Genomic DNA, 18742 nt, shown 5'->3' with positions numbered 1-18742 from the left:
CTAGCATGTGAGAAGGCAGAGAATTTCTTAAGCAAATTACTATTTGTTTGCTTTGTTCAAGTGCTTATTTTCTTCTAATTCTCCTGGTTCTCATTATTGTCAGCAAATACTTAGAAGCTCCTTTCATCATAAGGATTTAGATTCCCATTGATACTTTCGAATTTCATGTGGATTGGAAAGAAATGAGAGCTGCTGTAAAACCTTGCAATTTTTAAAAGCTGAATGCAAGGGAATTCATTTTATTAGGAAAAATTTCCCAGAAGATTTTGATCTTAGGTACCCCTGAGAAGCATATCCGTGAATCTCCACTGTTCTTGAAAGGTTTTAAGAAGAACAACAAAGCCTGAGATTAGTATAATGTCAGAATTTGGTTTAAAGCAAGGAAGAGCATTATTTTAAAGGTACTTTGTCTGACGGATAGAACATCATCAAAATAAAAACTTTTTAGGCTCTCCTCAAACGTTGGCATACAAGATTTTTTTTTTGGATAAAATGATTCAGAGCAATGATCCATTCATTTAAATATTCTGTCCCTGGCTGTGACATATCCATTGCTCAGCTTCTGTCTGTAGTGGTACAAAAACACAATTACTGTCTGCTTTCTTTCAAAGACATCCCTAGATGCTATGCTGTAAGATTTATTGCATCTTGAATTTAAAGCCACATTGCTTAATTTCTTTTCTAAGTGTGGATGATTTCTCTTCTTTTCTTGAGGGGGTACATTCCTGGGAGAAAGAAAGTGACATTCATTCCCTTCACCAAGCTTTCATACCTGAGTGTCCCTCTCATTCAAAAAGGCTGCTTCTTAGATGTAGAGGATCTCTACACTGGATTTTTCTCAGATCAGAGCTGTCCAATAGAATTTGCTGCAATGATTGAACTGTTCTGCTCTGTTCAATATGGTAGCCATTAGCCACATGTGGCCATTGAGCACATGCCCGATTAATTTTAATGTGCTTAATAGCCATGTGTGGCTAGTGGCTACCATTTTATATAGCAATTTTTGTTTTTATTATTGTTGTTGTTATTATTATTATTTTGTAGAGATGAGGTCTCAGGATGTTGCTCAGATTAGTCTTGAGCTCCTTGCCTCAAGCAATCCTCTTGCCTCGGCCTCCCAAAGTGCTAGGATTACAAGTGTGAGTCACCATCCCCTGGCCAAGCAGAGCTTTAAATAATAATCTTAGGAGAGTAGATATTTCTATTTGATCACCATTTCCTTATTACTGTAGTAGTAGTTTTAGGTCCTCAGTGGTAAGTGATGGGAATTTGTGATTTTGAATTCCATATTGGATTTTTAGATGATTTGATAAGCTCATTGAAAGCTTTAAAGTTAGATTTACTTCCCCCTATGAAACTTATTATATTTTATTATCTTTAGTTTGAGTCATAGCCAGGGGACAGAATGTTTGAATGAATGGTTCATTGCTCTGAATCACTTTATCAAAAAAATCCTCTGGGCCGGGCGCGGTGGCTCACGCCTGTAATCCTAGCACTCTGGGAGGCCGAGGCGGGCGGATTGCTCGAGGTTGGGAGTTCGAAACCATCCTGAGCGAGACCCCGTCTCTACTAAAAATAGAAAGAAATTAATTGACCAACTAAAAATATATATACAAAAAATTAGCCGGGCATGGTGGCACATGCCTGTAGTCCCAGCTACTTGGGAGGCTGAGGCAGGAGGATCGCTTGAGCCCAGGAGTTTGAGGTTGCTGTGAGCTAGGCTGACGCCACGGCACTCACTCTAGCCTGGGCAACAAAAGTGAGACTCTGTCTCAAAAAAAAAAAAAAAAAAAAAAAAAAAAAAAAAAAAAATCCTCTGTTTCATGGTGCTTTGATTCATATCCAACTTAAAGCTGTGACTTAGAAAAGCAGTTGTCTTTCTTGTAGCCCCAGGGGTAGCCCAGTGGGTCCGCATTGTGTTGGTTTATCCCAGGGGACCCTTCCCTTGGGAAAGTTGAAGACCTTGTAGAAAATGGCCGATAGCCATCTAAAAGAAATAATGACCCAGGGTTAGCCTAAAGGCCCAGGGATACCATGGAAATAGAGCCAATGGAAGTCTTCAAAGTGTCTTTGAAAAGCAGGCAGATTTTGGGAAAGCAGAATTCTTGCCATTCAGAAATTTTTGCTTGGCTTTGCTCACTCTAACACCTTCCACAGGTGAACTTTCCGGATCTCTTTTTAAGGGAGATGTGTTTTACAGTTTGGAATTCCACTCAGAAGTGGATCATGAAAATAACTGACTATGATGATAACATGTTAAATTGTCATCTTACTTTTTCATGAGTTTTCTTATTCAAAGACATGAAGACCTTTATAGCAGTTCTCATATCTGTCTGTTTCAATCGCATCATGGTTGTTCTTATTTCAGATCATCCCTATTTTGTTGGCGTCCAGTTCCATCCTGAGTTTTCTTCGAGGCCACTGAAGCCTTCCCCTCCGTACCTGGGGCTGTTACTAGCGGCAACTGGGAGCCTAAACACCTACCTGCAACAGGGCTGCAGACTCTCTTCCAGGTAACCAGCTTACTGCTCCAGCAATGACCTAAGATGCACAGTTACTACCATCTTAGGTTTCTCAGAAAATTTCATAGAACTAGAAATTGTGTTTTAAAAGTGAAGAATCCATTTTTTTTCTTCTTAAACACATTGTTTTCCTCTTAGTGAAAATAATATAATCATGCCCACAGCAGTAATGGGTCAGCTTCCCAAATCATGCTGACATTGGGTATTATTTTAGAAATTTTGGTCATTTTGCTAAGTAGAAAATGAGATTTTCTTTTGTTGCTTCTTTGATAAATATATATGAATATTTTATATGTTTATTGGCTCTTTGTTTTATGCATAGCTTGTTCGCAGCTTATGCCCCCTTTTTTCATTTTGTTATTGTATTCTTTTTCTTACTGATTGGTAAGTTCTTTCTATGGGAAGGACATTAATCCTTTGTTAGGTTGCAAATAATTTTCCAAATGATTTTGCTTTTCTTCTAAGTTTTTAGTGGTAGTTTTTATTCTTCCTAAAGAGTTTTAGATAATGACTTTATAGAGTCCTTATTTGTTTTTTTAAAAATTTATGTAGTCAAATCTTTTATGAATTCTGCCTTTAGTATCATGCCTTATGGATAGATTATATAAATAATAACCCTGGTGTTTTCCTTTAACACATTTGTGGTTCCTGTTCTATAGTTTAAATCTATAAAGTATATGTACTTTATTTTCAGAGAAATGTGTGAGGTAGGGATCAGACAACCCCCCCACACCCCCTACCCCCGTGAAATTGCTAGTAAATCGGGTAATTTGCATTTGTTTCAGGGATTTCTGTTTTGTTTCATTGATAATTTTATCTCTTATATCAGAACCTTTACCATCCTTTTCATTATCATAGCATTATTATAAATCAAGACCTAATCCACCCTACTCCCATTATTATTAACATTTTTAATGTATTTTGCTATTCTTCCAGGCAAACTGTACAACAATTTTTAAAATCAGATTTGAATTTAAAAATTCCTTAGGGATTTTCACTGAAATTTCATTACACTTAAATATTAGTTTGGGGGGAATTTATCTTTACTTGTTTTCATTCAAGAATATTGTATGGGCCGGGCGCGGCGGCTCACGCCTGTAATCCTAGCATTCTGGGAGGCCGAGGCAGGTGGATCACTCAATGTCAGGAGTTCGAAACCAGCCTGAGCAAGAGGGAGACCCCCATCTCTACTAAAAATAGAAAGAAATTAATTGGCCAACTAAAAATATATAGAAAAAATTAGCCAGGCATTGTGGCGCATGCCCATAGTCCTGGCTACTTGGGAGACTGAGGCAGAAGGAGCACTTGAGCCCAGGAGTTTGAGGTTGCTGTGAGCTAGGCTGATGCCACAGCACTCTAGCCCGGGCAACAGAGTGAGACTCTGTCTCAAAAAAAAAAAAAAAAGAATATTACATGTAATAACTTCGAAAGTGGAAGGACTAGCCAGAATATCATAGATGCTGGTAGGGGTTATTATCACAATAATTAGATAAATGTTTAGAAGATTACCATTGCCAATGCTCATGCTAGCAAACAACCCTTGTAGTATCGCAGTTGAGGGCTGCCAGGGTCTGTGCATGGGGTGTGTGTGCACTTGTGTTACACAAGCCTACTTATTTGTGGCATAACTTGCTAGGAGAATCGCACAGCCCTCTAGCATTTCCTTTCGCTGTGTGTTCCTTATGGGAACAACTTTACATATTTTGCATGTTGTGCGTCTAATTGAATTAATGGTCACCGCTTGCAGTCTTGAACTAGTGCACTGGCTTTGAAACTGCCCGCAGAGCTGGAGTCTGGGCCGCCACGAGGAGCAGGCTGAGGAGGCTCTGGGCTCTTCTCTGCTTCAGTGGAGCAGCTCGCTTTATCTGGCCCATGTGTCGTGCTTCTGCATAAGAGACTTCCTCTGAAGGAGAGCTTCCTGTGTCCTCAGGCTGCATGGCTTGCACAGCATATCAGACATTCCAGTGTTGTCCCATGTCAGATGTGTGCTGTGACCCTCCCCAGCCGCTTTATAGACTCCGTTATTTCAGGTTCTCACACTGAAAGAAGGAGGGTGACAGTAGAGCAAGTTAGATGGCTGGGAGAAATAATTCACTCAACCATCTGGCTATTTGCAAGCACCACCTCAGATACGAATGCCGTCTGGTTTGCGTGGACTGCCCACATGCGTGCTGCATGGCCTGCCGATTCCTGCTTGCAGGCTGGCGGTCTCTGAGTACAGCTCCCCCAGTCGTTTCTGAGAAAACTGACTGATTGCTAGAGACTTTTAAGCAAGATACAATGTATTGGCCAGGCGCGGTGGCTCACACCTGCAATCCTAGCACTCTGAGAGGCTGAGGCGGGTGGATCGCTCAAGGTCAGGAGTTCGAAACCAGCCTGAGCAAGAGGGAGACCCCTGTCTCTACTGAAAATAGAAAGAAATTAATTGGCCAACTAAAACTATATAGAAAAAATTAGCCAGGCATGGTGGCGCATGTCTGTAGTCCCAGCCACTCAGGAGGCTGAGGCAGGAGGATCGCTTGAGCCCAGGAGTTTGAGGTTGCTGTGAGCTAAGTTGATGCCAATGCACTCTAGCGGGGCGAGTGACACTCTGTCTCAAAATTTAAAAAAAGATACAATGTATTTCGGAGGTAAGGAAAGACCCCTAACAAAACTCTGATGCAGGCATTGGAATTACAGCTGACAACTAGGCTTCCACGGAACTGAGAGAAGTCCTATGAATCAACCATAAACTGGTGCATTCCTTAAGGGCAGCCAGCATCTTATTAATATTTATCTTTGTCTCCCTGGCTCCTTCTCACACAGGGGTTGTTTATTACCCATTAAAGTAATAAATGCAGGTAGCAGGGAAGGATGGATGTAGTTTAGTCTGATCTTGACACACTGCAGGGGGTTTGCCAACTAAGAATGTTGACTATGAATTAATCCAATGACAGACACCAGGATTCCAGAGGAGCCTTGCACTTCAACTCCTCCCTGCCCAGCTCCATGGGATTAGTGAGCTTTGAAAAGCAAATGACCGCTTTGATGGCAGGCTCTAATGTGAGCTGAGCTGGGGCTGTATTTCTGTCAAACAAGATTACTGCTTGTAATCAACCCTAAACAAATGTGACAAGGAATATGAACACTAGAATAATGACTTCCTTTCCCAGAAATTGGCTCTGATGATATTCAACTGTACGGCACATGTACGGAGTGTAAATATCCTTGGCTTTGAGCAAGTATATCTGAGCTGCAGTCTCTGCATTCTGCCTAGTGGAGAACATTTATGTTTTAGTGCCTGTGAAGTTGCAATAAGGATATTATTTTGGGATTTAGAGCCAGTGAGCCAAATTCTCAGCTCACCTTGTTACCTACAGAATGGCAGCAGTTAGACCCCATAGAGACCCCAGTAGAGACCCCATCTCTACTGAAAATAGAAAAAATAGCCAGGCATGGTGGCACGTGCCTGTAGTCCCAGCTACTGAGGTGGCTGAGGCAGGAGAGTTGCTTGAGCCCAGGAGTCTGAGGTTGCTGTGAGCTATGATGACGCCATGACACTTTACCCAGGGAGACAGAGTGAGACTGTCTAAAAAATAAATAAGTAAATAAGTAAATAAATAAAATAAAGCAAGGAGCAGCTGAGAATGAATGGGGAATATTTTTTATTTTTTATTCCCCAAGATCACAGAAGCCAACTTAAAAGGGCCCCTACTGGCCTTATTTTGGGCAATTTGAACATCAAGAGGAGAAATGATAATATTAGATTATAACACATTTTATTTTTTGAAATTCCATCTGTCCATAATGATACTCAGAAAATAAAAAAGGAAAAAGAAAAAAAGCCAATGAAAAATGTAGAAGCAGGCCCTCTGGTGGCTCGAGCCTGTAATCATAGCACTTTGGGAGGCTGAGGTGGGAGGATTGCTTGAGGCTGGAAGTTTGAAACCAGCCTGAGCAAAAGTGAAACCCCATTTCTACAAGAAATAGAAAAATTGGCTAGGCATGGTGGTGTGCACCTGTAGTCCCAGCTACTGGGGAGGCTGAGGTGGGAGGATGGCTTGAGCCCCCAGGAGTTTGAGGTTGCTGTGTGCTATGATGACATCACTGCACACTAGGTGACAGAGCGGGACCCTGTCTTTAAAAAATATATATATAGAAGCAACCCCTGATGTAATACTTGATTCGAATACGATCATCGGTGGATGCCAAAACCACCAGATGATAGTTGTGGGAAACAGGATATTATTCATATGTTCTCAAAATATCAATATAAATTCCTTATTTATTACAGAAGCTTGTATTTTGAACTTGACACCTCATTTGCAGTTTTCCAAGTTGTATGATGTTCCTAATGTTTAATGGGTGCATACTTGAGCATTTACTCCGCCCAGCACCTGGATTACAACTTATTCTGTCCCCACCACTGTGCTGGGTGCTAGAGGAGCAAGTGCTAGTTGAATAGGAACACATTCCCTGTCACGGGTGACTCCTCGGGGAATATTATTATTCTCTAAATTTTGGGAGATAACAGTCAACCTTCCGAGATTGTGATGAAAGTTGTGGGACTACTTCCTGGAAAACTGCCCAAACATACTTCCAACGCCCCCATTCGTAGACTGTCTGCCAGGGATCTTCAGCTACTGACCCCTAGTCTTGGAAAGGACACAGACCTGCAAGCACACAGTCCTAGCAGCGTCGGGAATGCTGCTGGCGTTAGAGCTTGTTCTCTCTTCCATGGTCACTCAAGGGCTGCTCCCAGGTTGCTAGGAGTAACTAACATCAGGGTAAACATCTTCCTGCAAGTGATCCCATGGTCCACACCGTGTGACCTGGCTGCATTCCCGTGGGGAAGCTCAGATTCCTCCTCCCTCGTCCCCCCACCCCCAGTAGCTCATAGTCAGCAGGTCTTGGAGATTCCTGTTGTTGGAATCCACCCCATCTTCCCCCTGTTTTCTGCCAGGCTGCAAGGGAGTATGCCTGGGCTTCAGAGCATAGCCAGGCATCCTCAAACTCCGGCCCACGGACCACATGCAGGCCGCCTAGCCCATTATTATCCGGCCCTCCGGGTGTTTTTGCTACCACTGCCTGTCCTGCTTAGCAGCCGACGACTCATCCTGGGCCCACAGTGCGCACTCTCCAACGGTCAGAGGGACACTGAAACTGGCCCCCTGTTTAAAAAGTTTGAGGACCCCTGGATAGATTCTGGAGTCTGGATTCTATCGAAGTCAGCCAAGTTCCAACCGGCTCTTTTATTTTCCAGCTGGCTGTGACCCCATTCATTGTTCTGTGCTTCAGTTTCTTTATAAAAGGGGGCTGATAAAAGTCCCCACTTGACATGGCAGAGATGGAGGTTATGTTTCTCACTAAAATGTAAAGCACTTAGCACAGTGCCTGGTCTATGGGAAGAACTTAAATGGGAATGATGATGATGCTTTTATTGTTAATTTTGCCTTATTTCTGGTCTCCTTTGTCTCTTGCCTCCTACCTGGTCTCTCTGCCTCCAGCTTTCCTCTTCCTAATCCATCTTCTGCTGTTAGAATGATCTCCCTACATTATTTTGGTACTTAAAAACACTCAATGGCTTCCCTTGATTTATAGGATAAAATGCACACAAATCCATATGGAGCAGCTTGCCGTCCCCTGAACGCCCCGTGCCATTTTGTTGCTTGGCTGTCGATATACATTCCTGAACTACTTAGCGAGAGGGGAATAGGGGTCTGCATCCTATTAGGATACCAGTTCACAGACTTCGTGGCTGGCTTGGGAAGTGAGAGCACTTCCTCCACTGACTCCCAGAGGCTGCATTTCTCTCTCTAAGGCACACTCTATATCTCTCTAAGGCACTCTCTCTAAGGCACTCTCTATATCTCACGTTAGGTGGCTCTGCTTTCGCTTGAATTTGGAGAGTAAGCTGCTCTTTTCCCCTGCATGAATCAACATTTAGTTTCTAGCACTGCTTCAAACTTAGAATCACCTTGCTTTTGGCTTTTGGGCTGCAGAGTTGCTGTTGCCAGGGGCCATTCTTGGAATATATAGTGCAAATATTTTATTCTGTGGGGACAGTATGGATGAGTAGAACAGACATTATGGGTTGGACTTCTGGGTCTGCCACTCACTGAGTAGTATCCAAGTCACTGAGCCTAAACTGCCTGGTCCTCCTCCTTAGGGCTGCTGTGAGGAACAGTCTCGGTGGTGCTTTGTAAACGTTAACACATTGACTGCCATGCTAGAAAAATTTTTTTTTTCCTTGGGGCCATGGTGTTTTATTAGAAAAGTAGAATAAAAACTTTAAAAACAAAATGATCCTTTCTAATTTAATGAAAAATTTGTTATTTTGTATTGTTTTCTGTGTGTGAGTTATTTGTAACTTGAAAAATAATTACCTTGGCTCCCAAGGTCAAGAGACAGGTGAGTTACATATGCTTCACGAGGCCCCAGGTTAAAAACTAGCATGAGTTAAATATAACTCACATGTCAGTTAATGTGTTAAAGCGCTATCAAAATACCACTTTCCCCTAATGTGTTACACTTTAAGCAAAAGTGAATGGAAATTGAAAAAAAAAAAAAAGATTCTGTTTTGCTTTCTTTTTGAACAGTTCTTTTAAACACCTTTTAAAACAGTCTCCCCCTGTGATTGTTTGACTTTAACACTATACCTTGAGATTTTTTTTTCTGGGAAATTATTGTTAATAAGCCACATTTGAGTACATCTTCCCTGGCGGCTTAAATGTTGGGTAAAAGGCGCTCTTTATTGATCATGGTTCACTGCAGAGTTGATAATGTTGTCCCAGCCAGGAATGGAGTTAATAGCAAATACAGACTTCTGTGCTTTTAACACCCTGCCTGGGTTGTATGCTACTGTTTACTATGAAATGCAAAACTCATTCAAAGCAAACTAAGTTTTTATTTCGTTGCTCTTATATTTTATGGCTTCCAGGGGCCCTTTACGAAGGAAGTAAGTATAGCGGTAACAATGCTTTGGGGAAAACTGTGTGCATGGCAACCTGTTTTTAAAACATGCTTTTTCACATGTAATGGATTTTGATGTTATAGGAACTCATGCATGCTGGGAATCCTAACTGTGTCATTACAAAAATTTTAAATTCCAACCACCTCTTTCTGTTAATGGACAAGAAATGGTTTAATGGCTGCCTTGGGGTAGCATAGAAGGTGGGATGTATGAGGCGTTACTGTACTCTTTCCCTAGCGCCTTGGAATATGTATTTTTTTTATATTGAGAATTTATTAGGAATTAGAAGTCTTTGACAAACAAACTTGGCTATGACAAGCCTTTTGCTTGTCAAGAACTGCATGTGGACCATGGTGGTCACATCTTAGCAGTGGAGCTGGTGTTGTAGGGATATTGATTCCAATGTGTTGGCTGCTGGTGATTTTGATTTCTGTCCTGCAAGAAATGGTATCATGAAATAGCTTTTTAAAAAAGAGTTTCCATGATTTTGGGGGCACATGCATGCATAAGAGATATTTGCTGTGATTTTAATTAACGATAGGTGGTCAGACCTTTAAAAAAAACCCTTTTAGGAAATGATGAGGACCATTGCATGGTGACTGTAGTTTGTTTACTTTAAATCATTATTTATTTGTTTTTAAATCATCACTATCCTATAGAACTTTCTGCACTGATGGAAATCTATAATTTGCACTATCAAATGTGGCAGTCACTAACCACACTGAGCACATGAAATGTGGTTAGTTTAAGGGAGGAATGGATTTAAATTTTATTTGATTATAATTGATTTAAATTTCTATAGCCACCGTTGCTTGTGGCTACCATATTGGACAGTGCAATTTTAAAACTTTCCCCTCCTCAAGTGTAACAACACACACACACGAATGAGTCTGTATTTTGTGGCACTTCATAAAATTTAACATGCAAGACCCTAATTAATATCTGATAATTCTTTCCAGGGAGAACTTGTGTGCCTGAGTGTGTGTGTTATGTATGTGGAAAATATTACTAAAAAAGACAGGTTAGTCTTTTTTTTTTTTTTTTTTTTTTTTTTTTTTGAGACAGAGTCTCCCTTTGTTGCCCAGGCTAGAGTGAGTGCCGTGGCGTCAGCCTAGCTCACAGCAACCTCAAACTCCTGGGCTCGAGTGATCCTTCTGCCTCAGCCTCCCGGGTAGCTGGGACTACAGGCATGCGCCACCATGCCCGGCTAATTTTTTTTTTTTTTTTTATATATGTATCAGTTGGCCAATTAATTTCTTTCTATTTATAGTAGAGACGGGGTCTCACTCTTGCTCAGGCTGGTTTCGAACTCCTGACCTTGAGCAATCCGCCCGCCTCGGCCTCCCAAGAGCTAGGATTACAGGCGTGAGCCACAGCGCCCGGCCAAGACAGGTTAGTCTTAAGATAGAGCTGAGATGTCTTGAATTGAATGAAAATACACCCAGATAAATCTAGCTGATGACATCTTTTGTTTGTTCTGTGTGAAACAGAAATGAACCCCTAAGTCACAGGCAGCTCGGAGTGGCACTCACATTTTATTGCATGTGCAAGAGCCACTGCTGTTCTGCCTTCACATGGTAACCCTCATTTTATTTCTAGCACTTGTTTTTTGCTGGCAGATGAATGTCCTAAAATCAGCAAGTTCAGCAGTGATGCCTATTTTGATAATTCTGTTCTTGAGTGTCGTGGTGTATTTTATTGTCCTACCCTGGTCTCTGAACACGTATGAAAGGCAATTAGTGAACCCAGTCATTAACCTTGGACATGAATAAACTCAAGCTGAGCCTCATTTTGTTAGACTCAGCCTGTGCCATTTTGATGTGTTGGCAGAGTTTGGGGCAGACAGCCATCAAATAGGAAATGACAGCCATTAGGTTAGAAACAGACCCACCCAAGCCCACTTGTTAATGTGGGTAGGAAATTACAGTTGGTTTAGGAAACAATTCTGAAAATCATGCACTTAGTAGTTTTCATTGATTCTTTATGTTTCCATGACTTTTTGGGAGATACCATGTTATGAATATGTAATCCCCATAAATAGCAACAGCTTATATTTTTATATAGTTTTCAAAGCAAGCTTATGCATTTTCTTTTTGGCCCTTATAAACATTTTGGTTAGTTTGTAGTGTTATTGCCACTTTTTCTAGACTCTCAGGAGTCAAGTGACCTGTCCAAAGGTCTGTGGCTAATAAATAGTATAACCAGGAGTGTGAGGGGGAAGATATGAGCCCATTCTATTCTTCCCCAGGCTTAGAGGTGGTGGGGGAAGTGGGTGTAAAATCTGACACCCAAGGAAATGAAGTTCCCTTGGCCTTTTGACCCTTGTTACCTGTGTTAGGGGACATACCCCCTTGGGTCCTGCTGCCCTGCTGTATTGCAGCTTTAACCCCAACTTGTGGCCTGGGTGAGTATGATGGGGATTCTGGCCTCACCTTGAATGAGCTGTATGCCAGGTAAGTCACTTGAATGCCCTTGACCTTCATTTCTTCTCAGAGAGAGAGTTGAATGCAACTTCCAAATCCCCTTGCTTTGTTAATTCTGTGACATGAAATGTTGCATAGAACCAGGAAGAATTCTACATTTGAGTAGGGAGACTGTGTGCATAAGGATATATGAACATTTTGGGGGCCAGGTTTTAAAAAATATTCTTCAGTTATTCCTATGTAATAGAAGTGATGCTTCTGAACTAAAGTATAACTAGGAGCTATATTTTACTTGATTGGTTTTAAGGATGTGTTTCATATGTTTATCTAACATATCTTGTCTTTTCTGTCGTTTCTTAACCTTTTATCTCCTCTCCATACTCTAGTGCCCCTCTACCTTCACTATTTTGTCCAAAAGTCAGGGGGAGAGTGAGCGTGTGAACCAGAAAATAGATTGTAGTTTATGGTTTGACTCATTTACTGATATTCACTCAGTGTGTTTAGAGTAAAATCTTTGTTTTCTAGCTTGTTTTCTAGTGTAGGGTTTCTCCAGTTGTTTCTATCCTCTCTTTAAAAAACAGAACAAAATAGGAATTTCACCTGTTATGGAATTCAGACTTTTATTGCTATAAGTCAGCAAAAGCTTGGCCAAAGTTAGAAAGGTCAGGCATGAAACGTCTCCTGGCAATATCATCTTCATAAATCAGTAGAGCTCTAGTGGAGTTGATCAGTGTGCTGATTTATTTGGAACTGAGCAAGAGGAACCCCAAACAGAGCCCATGGCTTAAATCACAAAAGTTACATTATAAAGCTATCTCATGGAGAAGGTGTATTTCTAAGGGAACCCAACATGGTAACATGTATGTCAATAATCAGTCCTATCTTGAATACTGTATATGACTCAAGGTAATCAGAGCATCCCCATATATTTCCAAGTTTGAGAATTGCATAATTGTGCAAATTTTTTCTCAAACCCTTGGACCTATGAGAACGTTTTTGGAATGGAAAACTTTCCTGCCATGGACCTATAAATCATAATGAATATATGATCTGATGCAGATAGCATTCCAAGGCAAGTTTGGAGAGTACATTAACATTTTTTTTATGTGCACTGCTGGGTGTTTTCTGGGTCTGGAGCCAAAATGCATATCTGAGCCCTCATGACCACCAAGTTCAAGCCCTCTGTGGAATTTGCTGCCTGAGATAACCAGTTCCTCCATGATGAGGAGCGTCCATGATCCTCAAACACAGAGGCAAGCACGATCTGTGTCTAGGGGGACGCTGTGGTTCTTAAACACACAGACAAAACCCAACCTGCCGCTGAAAAAAAAAATGGCTAGTGTTTGACCAATGTAGTCAGGGACACACAGCTGTGCTTACCGTTTCTAGTTCTTTCATGTTGACATAAGGGAGGAACAATAGTTTTTCCTCTGATCATCTCAGGTTCATGGCTGAGGCCCCTATCCCAAAAGGCAGATTAACAAGAGAAAAACAAACACATTTATTTAATATAAGTGGTCTGTGGCACAGGAGTCTAAATAAGGAATGAAGACTCAAAGAAACAGGTAAACTCTAGTGTTTCTATAGTAGATTTGAAGAGTGGAGAGTCATGGAGAAATATGATAGGGCAATAAGAGTATGATCTAATGCTAATAAACTGGGGGAAACCAAGGAAGGCCTGTTTGTCCATATTCTCTTCTGTGTCTTCAGAGATAAGGACACTCCTTTTTTCCGGGTTTAGGAAAGACACCTCTCACCTGAGGCTCTTCTGCCCTGTTTCAGGGAAGGTCAGAAAATCCTTCCTAGGCTTTAGGACCTGCTTCAGGGGTGCAAGGGCAGGGGGAGGTAAGAGAGGCCTTCCTGCACATGCTGTCTCTCAAATCCCTTCAGCTTTAAATATTGGATGTGCCAACGTGCCATATTTTGAGGTAGCGTGTCCCGAACCCGCTCATTGCCAAAGGAAACAGTTGGCATCAGAAGGGGGAAAAATGAAAATAAAATGAAGATCCAGGTAGTATTTTATGTTGTTATTGCACTTAAGAACAAATTGAGATCAGTAGGAGTAGGACCGGGTGATGCTCAATCTCTCATATAGACTGAGACTGAGGCCTTAGTATGACAAGAGCAGATCACAGAAAATAAATGGATCCAACCACTAAGGCTTTCATTTTAAATCAATTAGTTAATGGAACAGCCCTGGTAGGGAAACAATAGGGAAGGGGGCAGGAGAGCAATCTGCTGTCAAGACTTTTGTTGAAGTTTAGAAATGACCAGTGGTCTTCAAAAGATTATAAATTTCGATCTAAATTGAAATGCTTTCTAAAATTTTCTGAATTAAGTAACTTCCAATGGCCGATGAAAGCAAATGCCTTGTTTCTCTGACCAGAAGAAGGAAGCTGCTGTGTGTAGTTGGACTAACCTATTCCCGTAGTGACTAGAAAGTGCTAAAAGAATATTCCTTAGTGTTTTCTCTGAGTGGGGGTTAATATGGAATGCGTTTGGGGTTGCAAATTGAATAATTGTCCGGGGTTTATTTTTACACCTTGCTAAATTATTTCTTCTTTTTATCTAGTGATAGATACAGTGACGCCAGTGATGACAGCTTTTCAGAGCCAAGGCTAGCTGAGTTGGAAATAAACTGAAACTAACACGCGACTTGGAGGAATGGGGACTGCCTGCAAGGGTAAGGTAGAATCTTCGAGTATTGTTTGTTTTATAGACAAGCTGTCAAACTGGTGTAGAGGTGGCCATCACAGGATCCTGCTCCCTTGGGATGCTCTTAAGTGACTGGCACAGTTAGCAGGACAGACGGGACAGCCCATGGCGCTGTCAAGAATTAGTATTGGGGGAAAATGGAATGTACCTGAGGCCAGGAATAAATATATAAGTACACCTATAACTGCCTACCTGGAGGCTGTTGTGCTTAGAGTTGTAATAGTCTAGGTCAGGGGCTGACAGACTTTTTCTGGAAGGCCAGATAGTAAATATTTTAGGCTGTGGACCATGCAGTCTCTGTGGTAACTACTCAACAGTATAGCAGGAAAGCAGCCACAGACGATGCAGAGATAAATGGACATGGCTGTGTGCCAATAGAATTTTATTTACAAAAAGTTTGCTGACCCCCTGGTGTAGGTCACTCAGAAAAGCAGATTTCCACGGATTTGTAGAAAATACAGTAGTATTTTATTTCTTTGTAGGAAGAAGCAAGAGACAGGCTTGGTGTCCAAGGGCACCTTATTTTCCCCGTGGCTCTATAATGTGCTCTTACAGAGGATAGCAGCCTGGGGAGCTTTATTAAATTTATGCTCAGAGGCAGATATTGCCTGGGATTACCCTGGGGGTTATGGCAGGCCTTGCACTGGATAGGCTGTTCTTTAGCAGAGACAGCAGCTTCTGGAAGACTTGTGCAGAGATAATGGCTCTAGTGTGAGCTGTCTTCATATTGCACCAAGGGGTGGAATATTCGTGTTCATTTGCCTCAAACAAAGAGATTTTCAGGAGCAAGCCAAAATGGGGCAGAGGTTAGCTGGAGCTATTGTAAAGACTTGTATTTTCAGTTTCTGATGTTGCTTATACTTACATTCTTTCTTTTTTTAAGCCTCTGAAGAAATTGAACTCAAGATGAAGGAACTATCTGAAGTCGTCACCATACTCTTTACAGAGTCATTCTGTTCTCCACCGAGCATGTGCTATATATAAAAGCCTCAAAGGGAATCTAATAATACATATTTCCATGTACCAGAACCAAGGGGGTAGTTTTCTTTTCCCTCTGGAGGTGGCCTTTGTTACTTACACATTTTTGTAGCTGATTAAACTTTTTCCAACAACCTCACTGGGGAGAAAAAGTGTGTTTGCGTTTTGTCCGGTGTATCAGGATGTCAGGATGACGAGCAAGGATCCGGGTAACTGGACCTTTGCTATGTTGTATGGGAAGGGTTGCCTGGCACGTGCTGCAACTGACTTTAAGTCAAAAATGAGTCATTGTGGGCCGGGCGTGGTGGCTCACGCCTGTAATCCTAGCTCTCTGGGAGGCCAAGACCGGCGGAGTGCTCGAGGTCAGGAGTTCGAAACCAGCCTGAGCAAGAGTGAGACCCCGTCTCTACTATAAATAGAAAGAAATTAATTGGCCAACTAATATATATAGAAAAAATTAGCCTGGCATGGTGGCGCATGTCTGTAGTCCCAGCTACTCGGGAGGCTGAGGCAGGAGGATCGCTTGAGCCCAGGAGTTTGAGGTTGCTGTGAGCTAGGCTGACGCCATGGCACTCACTCTAGCCTGGGCAACAAAGTGAGACTCTGTCTCCAAAAAAAAAAAAAAAAAATGAGTCATTGTGTTACTTGGAACTCAACCATCGATTTGTATGTGGCCCAAGATTATTTCAACTTCTTACCTTGCTTATTTCCAGTTAAGAGTAAAATTAAACAAGTCCAAGACTTGGAGTGGCAAGAAAGGCCCTTGCTTCAGGCACAAAATTTAAGGGGGCTCCAAAAATCTCGATTCCTGAATCAACATCAGTAATACAGGTTGAGTGTCCCTTATCTGAACTGGTTGGGGCCAGAAATGTTTCAGATTTCAGATTTTGGAACATTTGCATATGCATAATGAGATATATTGGGAACACGACCTAAGTCTAAACATGAAATTGATTTATGTTTCATATAAGCCTTATATACCTAGCCTGATGATAGTTTTATATAATATTTTAAGTAATTCTGTTCATGAAACAAGTTTTTGACTTTGACTCCTCACATGTGGTCAGATGTGTGATTTTCTACTTGTGGCTTCATGTAGGCGTTCAAAAAATTTCAGATTTTCATATTAGGGATGCTCAACCTGTATATGTATTTTTTAATTGAGGTGAAATTCACATAGAATTAACAGTTTTAAAGGGAATAGTTCGTTGGCGTTCACTGATTTTGTGCAAACACCACCTTTATGTTTTTCCAAAACATTTCATCAATCCAAAATAAATCCCTGTATGCATTAGCAGTCACTCCCCATCTCCCCCCTCCTCCCACCCCCTGGCACCACAAATTTCTTTTCTGTTTCCGTGGCTTTGTCCATTCTAAATATTTCATATAAATGGAATCATATAATATGTGCTGTTTGTATCTGATTTCTTTCATTTAGCGTAATGTTGTCAAGGTTCATCCATGTTGTAGCATGTATCAGTATTTCATTCATTCTTATGGCTGAATAAAATGTCATTGTATGCATATACCATAATTTGTTTCCACCTTTTGGCTATTATAAATAGTGCTGCTATAAACGTTGTGAACTAAAAGAAAATATTAAGGTTCTCCCACACTGGCTGACTGAATGGACCCCCTTCTTGCCTAAGGAGATACCCTAAAACTGAGTTTCTGGCCATGAGAAGGGAGGTCAGACATGCCTCATCATGTCCCCCTCCCTTCTTGGAGATATCCTTTGTATAATAACTCACTAACAGGCCTAAGGTTATACAAGACAAACCTGCAGATCTTCAATTTATATAATAAATCACTTGGGTCCTGGATGTAAGTCTGGAAGTCTGATTAATAGACTTCCTTGTCATTTTTTTTTTTTTTTGAAACAGGGTCTCACTCTTGCCTGGGCTAGAGTGCAGTGGCATCAGCCTAGCTTACAGCAACCTCAAACTCCTGGGCTCAAGCGATCCTCCTGCCTCAGCCTCCCAGGTAGCTGGGACTACAGGCATGCTCCACCATGCCTGGCTAATTTTTTTTTTTCTATTTTTTTTTTTTTTCCAGCTTCTCTCCTGATTTATTGAAAAGTCCCAAAAAGGCTTCATTTTTTCTTTTCAACATCCTGTTCTGTGGCCTCCTTGGCTGTCTTTGCCCGTATGCCGAAGAGCCGGGCGTTGGCGCGGGCCATGCGCAGACTGGCAAACGCCTTGAAGTTCTTCTCCTCCTCTGTGATGACTCTGGCCTTCTCCTTCTTGTAGACATTCCGTATGGGCATGACGGGGCCAGTCAGCTGGGTGGCCAGTTTGAGTTCTTCACCAGAACTGTCTCCCTTCTTGGGGGCTGAGGGCTTCCTGGGGAAGAGGATGAGCTTGGAGCGGTACTCCTTCAGCCGCTGCACGTTGGCCTGCAGGGACTCGGTGGACTTGTTCCATCTCCTTGGATCCACAGAAATTCCAATGGTCCGGGCCACCTTCTTGTGTATGCCGGCCACCCTTAACTCCTCCAGGCTGAAGCCCCTGCCAGCTCGCACTTTGGTGTGATACCGCACCGTGGGACACCCCACGATGGGCCGGATGGGTCCCGACGCGGGGCGCGGGGCGATGCGGCGCGCTTTCGCTTGCCGGGCCTTGCGTCTGCGGATCTTCTGGGCCGGCTGGTTGAACCACGTGGCCACGCGCCGCTGCCAATCCTTGTGGAAGTGCGGCTTCAGTATCATGCCATTCCGGCTGGGCGCCATGGCTGCCTACGGCCCTGCGCAGAACAGCCGAGTGGAAGGCTTTTTTTTCTATTTTTAGTTGTTTGACTAATTTTTTTCTATTTATAGTAGAAATGGGATCTCGCTCTTGCTCAGGCTGAGACTTCCTTATCTTAAAACATTCTAAGCCTTTAGACAAAGCTTCATTTCTTTAATGAATTATAAATCAAAGAGTCTTTAAACCCACCTATAACCTGTGAGATGTCCCACCTTTTTGGGCCAAATGAATGTACACCTTCCGTGTACTGATTTATAACTTTACATGTAATTCCTGTCTCTCTGAAATGTATAAAATGAAACTATAACCCAACCACAGCAAGTCCACTTGCTCAAGGACTCTTAGACGTGGCTTTGGGCCATGGTTCTCAAATTCGGCTCAGAATAAACCTCTTTAAATTGTAGAGTT

At 42.0% G+C, this 18742-nt stretch overlaps 1 protein-coding gene and 1 pseudogene across 6 annotated transcripts in view; one reads left to right on the top strand and one right to left on the bottom strand.

Moving 5' to 3' along the window:
* Positions 1–15729, top strand: part of CTPS2 (CTP synthase 2) — a 115901-nt gene extending 100172 nt beyond the window's left edge. For 5 of the 6 annotated variants that reach the window (XM_012784737.2, XM_012784736.3, XM_012784735.3 and 2 more), the window contains 4 exons: positions 2369–2513; positions 9442–9459; positions 14470–14580; positions 15496–15729. In XM_012784737.2, coding sequence (XP_012640191.1) covers positions 2369–2513; positions 9442–9459; positions 14470–14539 — 233 coding nt within the window. In that variant the 3' untranslated portion in view covers positions 14540–14580; positions 15496–15729. The remainder of the gene's footprint in view (positions 1–2368; positions 2514–9441; positions 9460–14469; positions 14581–15495) is intronic. The other variant, XM_012784731.3, reaches the window with a different exon arrangement.
* Positions 15730–17646: 1917 nt separating this feature from the next.
* Positions 17647–18328, bottom strand: LOC142860972 (large ribosomal subunit protein eL13 pseudogene; annotated as a pseudogene).
* Between the last annotated feature and the right edge of the window lie 414 nt (positions 18329–18742).

This window comes from Microcebus murinus, chromosome X (genome assembly GCF_040939455.1).
Source record: "Microcebus murinus isolate Inina chromosome X, M.murinus_Inina_mat1.0, whole genome shotgun sequence".
NCBI lineage: Eukaryota > Metazoa > Chordata > Mammalia > Primates > Cheirogaleidae > Microcebus > Microcebus murinus.
Note: the sequence above shows the minus strand (reverse complement) of the source record. Positions and strands in the feature narration are given on the sequence as shown.